The 9,137-nt window shown below is 46.2% G+C and overlaps 1 protein-coding gene across 1 annotated transcript in view; it reads left to right on the forward strand.

Moving 5' to 3' along the window:
* The window catches only part of CDH4 (cadherin 4), a 466,028-nt gene extending 457,230 nt beyond the window's left edge, over positions 1–8,798 (forward strand). Inside the window, exons 14-16 of the mRNA XM_074920132.1 lie at positions 1,534–1,673; positions 3,605–3,769; positions 5,346–8,798. Coding sequence (XP_074776233.1) covers positions 1,534–1,673; positions 3,605–3,769; positions 5,346–5,552 — 512 coding nt within the window. The 3' untranslated portion in view covers positions 5,553–8,798. The remainder of the gene's footprint in view (positions 1–1,533; positions 1,674–3,604; positions 3,770–5,345) is intronic.
* The last annotated feature ends 339 nt before the right edge of the window (positions 8,799–9,137 follow it).

Below are 9,137 nucleotides of genomic sequence, written 5' to 3' on the forward strand. Positions count from 1 at the left end.
TGGGGCTGCGGGCTGCTCACCCATGTCCCCAGGGTCTGGTCTCTCCTCCATCCTTGCTATGGCTCCACGAAGAGGCAAAGGGAAAGAAAACCCTGCAAAGTATGATACCGTGGGAACCAGGAGTTGTTCCTTCTTATGCAGGTAAAAAACACAAAGAGAGTTTGGGAACTGTTGACTGCCTTGTTTTGGCACAGTCAAGGGATGACCTAAGGGAAAGGAACATGTTCCCACAGCCACACTTTCTCACCTCCCCTGCCCGTCCATCTCTCCCTTCTTCTGCAGATTGCCACCGTCACAGCTTCATGTGTCGTTTGTGCGGAGAACAGAGGGAAAGCAGAAAAGCAGACACTGGGAGATGTAACTGCATCAGCTGCCCAGGCTTAATTTAATTTTTGACGGCATTATTTGCAGCTACTGTGTACGATAATGAAAAATAACGTATTAGCAGGTTCTTGAAGAAGACAAGGTCTGGTTGCCTTATGTTATGGAGACTTAAGTTCCCAGAGTGACTTCAGGCAGTAAGTCACAGGGAACAGAGTCCCTGGGACACAGGTGCCCCTTTGAAGGGTGAGATTGTGGAACAGGGAGCCAGCGTTCCCTTTGGGTAATGTTGTTTAAGTGGGGGAAAATCTCTGAAGATTCAAGAACTGTTCATCTCTCTCTCTTACCATCCTGAGAGACGTTAGCCAGGGCTTGACACTTAAATTCTGGTGCCTGAGGAGGCTGGCTCTGTGCTACCAGATTTGCTCTCCCTTGCTCTGCAAAGCAAGCCCTGCTCTCTGAAAGGATTTCAAATGATCTTCGATCTGCTTTGCAAGTCGATGGCCAAATGCATATACTCATGGCCTGGCTAACTGACCTTGGAAGTCTAGAAAGCCTCCCTCACTCACCAAAAAAGAGTATAAATGAACTCAGATCAGATTATGTGACCCAGTATACCCACCCTCCCCAAACCAGTTTCGTGTAGCATAGTGCAGACAAAGCAAACTGAATGTGATGGCCAGGGCTCACAACCTGTACGGGCATGGCTGTGTCCTGCTGGTGGAACAGCCCCTCCTGCACAGGTGCTGGTCATCTGTACCGCTTTGCTTCTCTGAACTTCTGCAGCTCTCTTTCCTCCACCTTTGTTTTATTCCCCTGAATAAAGTGAAGCTGGAAATCTAATCCTGAAAATTCAGGATTTAGATCAAATATTTTCAGAAAGCGTCAGTTTTCACGCTTTCTGTTTGCTTTTCCTTTGATTGTGTGTTTGACTTCTGATAAACATCAGCTCAGTCAGCATTCATGATGAATCTTAAAGAAATGTTTGTAGTGGAGGCCTGTCACAGTATTTACAGCTGTCATTGATCTCTCCCTTATAAATTAGAACATGCAATAGGATAAAATGTAATTCCTCTTACTAGCAGGCAGTGATGTTCTCCACAGTGGCAGAGGGCAGGTGAGGCGTTAGGACACGCCACCACGCTCTGACACAGGCAGCTCGGCCTCGCGCCGTGTGAGATCCAGGCTCACCCCACTGCTTCTCCGTTACAGCCATGGTTCTGCTCTTCGTGGTGTGGATGAAACGCCGGGAGAAGGAGCGCCATACCAAGCAGCTCCTGATCGACCCTGAGGACGACGTCAGGGACAATATTCTGAAATACGACGAAGAGGGAGGTGGAGAGGAAGACCAGGTGAGAAAAGCCTGCAGGTCGTGGCCAAGGAGCAGCTGTGTGATTGATACTCTCAAAAAGGCAGAAAACACATTATTTTCAATAAAGCACTTGCAGAGGGTTGTGTTCACCCTTGTTTGTGCCCGGGTAGCTTTATTGGCTTCCCCAGCGTGGCGTGGACACCCGTGAGAGCCAGCTTAGGTCCAGCATCTCACTGAGACGCTCTCCTGTGCAAACAGGACCATGCAGGGAGGCCAGTGTGACATGGATTTTGCTATCCCCTAGACCAGCTTCCCGGGGAGAAACTATAAATCAAGCTACTGACACTCATGTTCAAACAATATTTCTGGTATTTTTGTCATTAAAATTGTGTATTTTATCATTCCTTATCAGAGATCTTAGTAAAACCAGCTAGCAGCTACCACCCTCCCCCAGATGTGTGACTGAAGGCACTTACTTACCTTGGCTTGCTTGAGCCTAGAGCTTCTGTGGGCTTTCCCTGGATTTACTTCATCATCTCTAATGTGCCTTTAATTTCTTTTAATTTCTGGATGTTGTTTCTGAGAAACGTCTAAATACATTTGGGGATTTTCTGTTTCACCACGAAGCATACAGTGGCAAAGCTTTGCTTGTGACAGAGCCCTAAGCCACAGTCTGCCTGAATGTGTCAGCTCTTCTGCACTGGTTTCTTCTTACAGACACCGGTGCTGATGTTGCATGAAAACTTCCCTGGCCTGCACTCCTGGGATCTGCTGTCCCTCTCCTACAGATATATTTCCTCAGCTAAAACAGCAAAGTTGGGTCACTCACATTTAAGTCACTGGTTTTTTATTCCTACCTGTGCCTGTGACACTCTCAACTACGGAGTTCACACGGATTGTGTGACTCTGCGTCATATAATGGCTTTGTTCCTGCTTGCTTCAATGGTCGGCGTGGTTCACGGGTCTGTGCAGAGGCTGCTGTGTGCGTGGCTGGTGTCACTGAGTCCCAAGCGGAGTGGTTGGGGCTGGTGTTCGGAGTGGACCCGACCACTGCAGCACGTCCTGCCCCGGGGAGGTCCCGGTGGCGTCCGATGGCAAGTGGGTGAGCCTGGTGAGAGCCACCGCAGGGAGCTGAGCAGGGACCTCGCCCGAAACTTGAGAAGTTCTTATTCCACAGAAAAATCCTTGCAATTAGCATTTCTTTTTTTCTTGTCACTAAGAAGTTATTTATAAATATTTCTCCTGGAGATTCAATCATCCCCATCTGAGCACAAGAATAGTTTTACCGGTAGAACAAAGTACTGTTATAAACATTCAAACTAGCTGAAGTATCTGGTTTCAGGCAACTACACTGTAGGCTTAAATATTTTAGAAAGGATTCGTTAAAAATAACAGCAAAGGAAGAGCAGCAAAACACCATTACCTACATGAATACATTTTTAATGAAATATTACCTGGTTCTCATTCCTTGCTAAAAACCTACTCTGTTGGGATTTTTCACAAGCAGAAAGAATATAATTACTCTGAAAGGCCTACATGCATAAATGCAATACACATTTTAATGTTTTTGCTTCTGTACAAATGTAATTGCAATAATATGTCTACCAACGCTGTGTCTGTACATTATGTATTTCATCAAAAAGATATGCACGTATCTATGCACACACAAACAAAAGACGATATTTTATCCCAAACATTTAGACCCTGTGTAAAATATTCAGAAAGCATTTAAATATTTGATTTAGCTATGTTTTGAGGTACACTCCTAGGAGGTCAATTTTATCAGCTACTCAGAGGTCAGGTTCATCTGTAATTTAGATAGTTAGAGGTGTTACGTACCCAGGGATAAGATTTGTCATCGAACTTCAGCTGAAATAGGATTAGACCCCTCGACTTGTTTGTACATTAGTTGGGTAGATGGTCTGAAGGAAAAGCTTCTGGTTTCACTGTGTGCCTTTCCATTTGTCACAGGATTACGATTTAAGCCAGCTCCAGCAGCCGGAGACCATGGATCACGTGCTGAACAAGACACCTGGAGTCAGAAGGGTGGATGAAAGACCTATTGGTGCTGAACCACAGTATCCTATAAGACCAGTAATCCCACATCCAGGGGATATTGGTGACTTTATTAATGAGGTATGTTCTGTAGGGTGTCCTGTGTCATGTCTTAAAAGCTTGAGCAGCCAGCTAACATCAACTATGCAACGTTTTCCTAGCTGCATGGACCAAGCGATGCTATTACTCACATGAGGAGTCTGACCAAATCCAAGGGAATGATTGGCACAAGAAAAGGACACAGGACTTGGCCTAATAAAGGCACCAAGCCTCTAAAAAGCCAAAGTGCAAACAAAATCCCAGGATTTCTGATACGGGTGTCACAAAGACCGTGCTTTTCAGCATCCAGGCAGTATAACCTGATCCCACTGTCCCTTGGATTACTACAGATATTGCAGTGGCTGTCAGTAAAAACATTGTCTGTGTGTGGAGTGTCGTCCTGGTGGGGAGGCGGTGGCGAGGCAGCTGCAGAGCTTGCTGAAAGCCAAAGGTGCCATTTGTGGCTCCTGGACTTGTAATTATTTCACAAGTCTGTTCCTTCCTAGTAAAGCTCTGTTTGGTCTAAAGCCTCAAAGAGTTTGCAGAACAGAGAGATTCATCTCAGATCAGAGAGGGTTTCTTTATTTTATGTTAGATTACTGCTCCTTTATCTGCTTGTACAAATATCTATCCATTTAGTATTTCTTATCTCAGTTTTAGTTTTGAGTGATTGAGTGGTTACAAACCAATCAATGCATTATTTCCTCTGAGACAAAACACACAATCCATTTCCTAAGTCAGAAAAAATAAATGTTATAGCAATTTAATTCTATTATTCTATCCATTTCCTGCTGTGCTTTTTCTCATTTTCATCATTAAAATTCCTTCTTCCTTTGTTCCTGCCCATCCTTCATGCACACACTTACACACATCCATTCACGTGAAGACTCGCTCTTGCACACGCTCCGGCAGCTATTCACTGCAGTAAAACCTGCTCCGTCTCCCCACGCTGAGACTGGGGTTTCTGAGGGTGTGAATGCAGAACATTTTGCTTTATTGCAGGTCTATTCCACTAGGCTTTTCCTGACTCTGGGCTGCAGAAAAGCAATTCTTTTTCTCCATATCCCGAGGCCATTTCCTCCATGGCCTGCCTACACTGCTGCCCACAGCACGTAACAGCAGTGCTTCCCAACCCTCTGCCCAGGATTTCACACCCCAAGCCTCTCCTAATTGCAGAATTTTGCTAGGAGTGATTTTTTTTTTCCCCCTCCCTAAAGGAATCAAAATCTTCAAAACTAAAATAACAGTTACTGGTAGGAGAGGGAGGGTGCTGTCCATTCTTTCATTGGCCAAGCTGGAAATTTTAACAGGCAACCCCAGCAAGGACATGCTGTCCAGAACTCCAGAGGTGGATCCTTGGAATAACTCCCCTCCCGCTCTATCTCTATTAAACTGGGAGTTAATGGATTTCGGGGGGCAGCCGAGAGAGCTCCACCCAGGGGGAAGCCCCAGGACCCTCATTTTCTCACCATCCTCGTTTAGCTTTTCACCGTCCTCTTTGAGCTTTGCTGCAGGGATCCCAAACATCCCACCCGCTCAGACCCCTACCCGAACACCCTTCCTTAGCACCATAAAACCCCATGGTGGGTCTTAACGCCGTGTGTTTGCCCCCTCCCAGGGCCTGCGTGCAGCCGACAACGACCCCACGGCCCCCCCCTACGATTCCCTGCTCGTTTTTGACTACGAGGGCAGTGGCTCCACCGCCGGCTCCGTCAGCTCCCTCAACTCCTCCAGCTCCGGGGACCAGGACTACGACTACCTTAACGACTGGGGGCCCAGGTTCAAGAAACTGGCGGACATGTATGGGGGAGGCGAGGAAGATTAAACTGACCTCACGTTATTTAAAAAAAAAAAAAAAAAAGAAGAAGAAGAATCAAAAAAAACAATCTAGGAGAAAAAAAAAACACAAACCCACAGACGACAACATTAACAAAAAAGAGCCGATGCAGAAGCAAGAACTGTACAGATGTGGCAGCTTTTTTAATTAATATCCCCTGCTGACTGTATTGTTATTTTTAGTGGTGATATAGGAGGTTTCTTTTTTTTTTTTCCTTTTTTTTCTTTCCAGTTTTTTTTTTTTTAGAATATTGAGCTGTCTCGCATGAACACTTGTCTCTGCTGCAGGTTTTTTTTTGTTGTTTTGGTTTGGTTTTTTAATGTCAGCTGGGATATTGCTCGTTTATCTGCTTTATGACTAAAGAGAGTGAAAGGCACTCTGTCTTAACTTGAATTTCTTAGAACAGAAGCACTGTTTTTAAAATATATATATATATATATTTGAAAGTGCCTTTTGGTGCATGTATCAGATTCCCTTCAATCTCAGGAGTGATGAAAACAAACATACAACCATCCTGGGCAGCACTCCCTGTGACCCTAAGCCAGTTCTAGCTGGGAAGGAGTTAACAAAAAGGAACTGTGGAGATTGTTTCTTTTTTTTTTTTTCTTTTTTTTTTTTTTTTTTTAAGGGGGTGACTCATTCTGGGGTGGAAGAGGATTGGGGGGGTTGGGAGGGGGGAGAAGGTGTTTTGAGTCGAAATCTTAACAGCCATCTTTAAGCCTCAGCAGGTGGTGAACTAGTCATCATGTTGTATATAATTCAGTGTTATCAGATGCAAAATACCGACTGGGGGCTCTGCGGTCACCTGGTCACACTCAATGTAGCTGCATAGAACTATAGCATTGACAAAGCCTTTGGTTATTGCAACAGAAATCTCCGACAGCCCTTGCCTAAACCCTACGAAGTAAATCGTGAAATGACCAAAGGCCCATTTGTTTGTTTTTATGCTATCGGCGTGTTTTGGCTCCCACGACCTCTTGAGTGATGTAAATACCAGCTGGGTTGGGTGGTGGTGTCCCGCATCTCCGAGCAAGCCTGCAGGCACGGGGTTTGGGTAGCGGCTCCGCTCGAGGCCCGAGGCAGTGCTAAGGGCAGGAAGAGTTTATCAGCACTTTTGCCATCCGTAAGTATGAAGTTAGTCTAGTACAATATTAATGCCTTGGAGCATTAGTAGCCAAAGCTCAACAACATCGTGTAACTCAGCTAATGTGTGTCCTTTCTATTTGATGGGTAGGCGCTGCTATCTGTAGTAAATTTTTTTTTTTTTTTTTTGGAGAAGAAGTGCAACGAGGGCCTACTAAGTATTTTGTGGTTAATATGCTCAAGCATTGCCAAGTAAGCAAGAGGTTTTGCAGCATCCAGGCGTAATTCAACATCAGTATTATAAATGGTAGCATACTACCTAGTTTATATGTAGGGTCAGTTTAACTAATAACAAATAGTTATTAGCTTTTTTTATTACATTTTTCCTTTACTGATTTGGACTAGTGGGTTTATGTCTAATGTTTGTAAAATGATTTAGACTGCATGGATGTGTAATACAAACCACATTTAATGGATTATGAGCCACTTAATTAATGTGCTATGAAATCTTGGATTACCTGTGTTTTATATTCTGCAGACGATTTTGCAGTGGGTTCGCTAAAACTTGTAAAAGTGCTTAGATATATTTTCATTTAAATCCAAGAATGTGCACAGTATTGGAAGGTGATTATCCGGGGGATAATCGCGCTTTTTTTTGATATCTCTGTTAATTCTCAAGTTGAACGCTACGAGTTAAGGGGGGGGCGGGGGGAGCGAGCGCGTGCACGCGAGAGCGGGAGAATGAGAGGGCGAGAGCGTGCGGTGATGAGTGGGCGTCGTTTCAGAGGGTAAACTAGGCTGCAAGATCGTCTCTATAGATTTTTGAAATGCTCCCAGTGCATTTTATATTTCATTGTATCATATTTTCTATAAAATGCAATTTCTGTAAATTAATGAGCATTTGAAATGTGTCTTGTATGGAGTGGAATGTGGTAAAGGTCTGCCCGAGGGGACTCCAACGTTACCGGTATGTTATTAACTACCAAGGATGCAATCTTTCTTTTTTTGTCCTGGTCGGTCAGTGGATGGGTCAGTTTGTCCTTTCACGGCTCGGACAGTGAACACACGCTCACCCAAGGTTCTTGAGGAAACCAGGAGGCAATGACTTGGCCCTCGGGAGAGGGACGGCTCCGGTGGCAGCAGCAAGGCGAGGACGTTGTGCCACGGGCACGGGCCGGCAGCACGTGCCTCGGCCGGGGTGAAGCGCAGTGCCTGGCCAACTGCCAGCACCTGACGCCTTTCCAAATTCCTGTTCCGTAGTTGGGAACTCAGTCGTCTAGTGTGAACACTATGAAAGTCTGAAGTTTGCTTCTGCCACGTACCGTCCACCTCCCCCTGGCCGCCCGCGGCAAACCTCGCAGCCCCTGGCCTCCAGCCGCCTGGCACGTCTGGGCTGCGTTGCCTTGCTGCCTCTGCTCTTCACCCACGGGCAGGCTCGGTTCTGCCCCTTTTCTTTCGGAAAAGCCACGGGCTGGAGTCTTTCACCATCTGCGCTTTGCACCTCTGCAGAAGCTGCCTGGTCACAGCCGTAGTGAATAATAAAAACGCACTTAGTGTTTCTCACTGATGACTGCCGGTCAGTGTTTTGTCCGTCACCATAACCTCATCACCGACTCAGGAGAAGGACGTGGCTCAAGGGCCGGGGCCAGGCCGATGGTTCCCCATCCCTTGGGTTGCTGCTGCTGCCTGCCAGCCCTGCGCAGCTCCTGGGATGCCCGTGCGGATCCCACAATGCTGGCTCTCCACTGTAAGCCGTGCCGTGAGATCTTCCCGGCACCGCTTCCCCGGAGCAGGAGCTAAATCCCTGCTCCAAAGCGCTTGATGTCTGCTGCAGCTTTGGCTGGGGGATGGATTTCAGGTAGCGCAGGGGCTGGCAGCGGTGTGGGACAGTTGCTGCATCACCCCGCTGTCACCCGGGGGGACGGGACGTGCGGTGAGAGGAGCTGCTTGGCCACAAAGGAGATGCTGTCAGACTGCAGCTTGTCTGAACATTTTAGGTTTTTAAGAACATTTATGCAACCTAAGTCAAACAAAACTGAGTGATTAAAAATAAATCAACCCGTTTCCACTGGCAACTTTTTTTTTTTTTTAAATCAGCAGATATTTTTTCTGCAGCATTTGCAATCCAGCCATTCCAACCCCACAAGCCTATAAATCAAATCAACTAGTTTTTTGTCTTTTGGCCCAGTTCTGCTCAGTCTCCCTCTGCAGGGTCTGCTCCTTTTCTTCCTCCTTTTCCTCCTTCCCCTCCTCCTCCTCCCTGCATCCTCCACCACTGAGATTTACAACCCCACAGGTAGCAGCAGCATCAGGCCCCTTTCCTCGCAGTGGGACCAGCAGAAGGTAAGCGAGGAGCACATAAAGCAATGAAAATAGATGACTTTCTGCAAACCTTTTTCCTTGTTAGTATTACTTATGATTTGTAACCCAACTAAAAACTTACATTAATCCAAGGGGTCCCACTGAAAAGGTGACTGTGTCGCTGCTGTC

The sequence above is a fragment of the Athene noctua genome, chromosome 16 (genome assembly GCF_965140245.1).
Source record: "Athene noctua chromosome 16, bAthNoc1.hap1.1, whole genome shotgun sequence".
In the NCBI taxonomy this organism is placed as follows: Eukaryota; Metazoa; Chordata; class Aves; order Strigiformes; family Strigidae; genus Athene; species Athene noctua.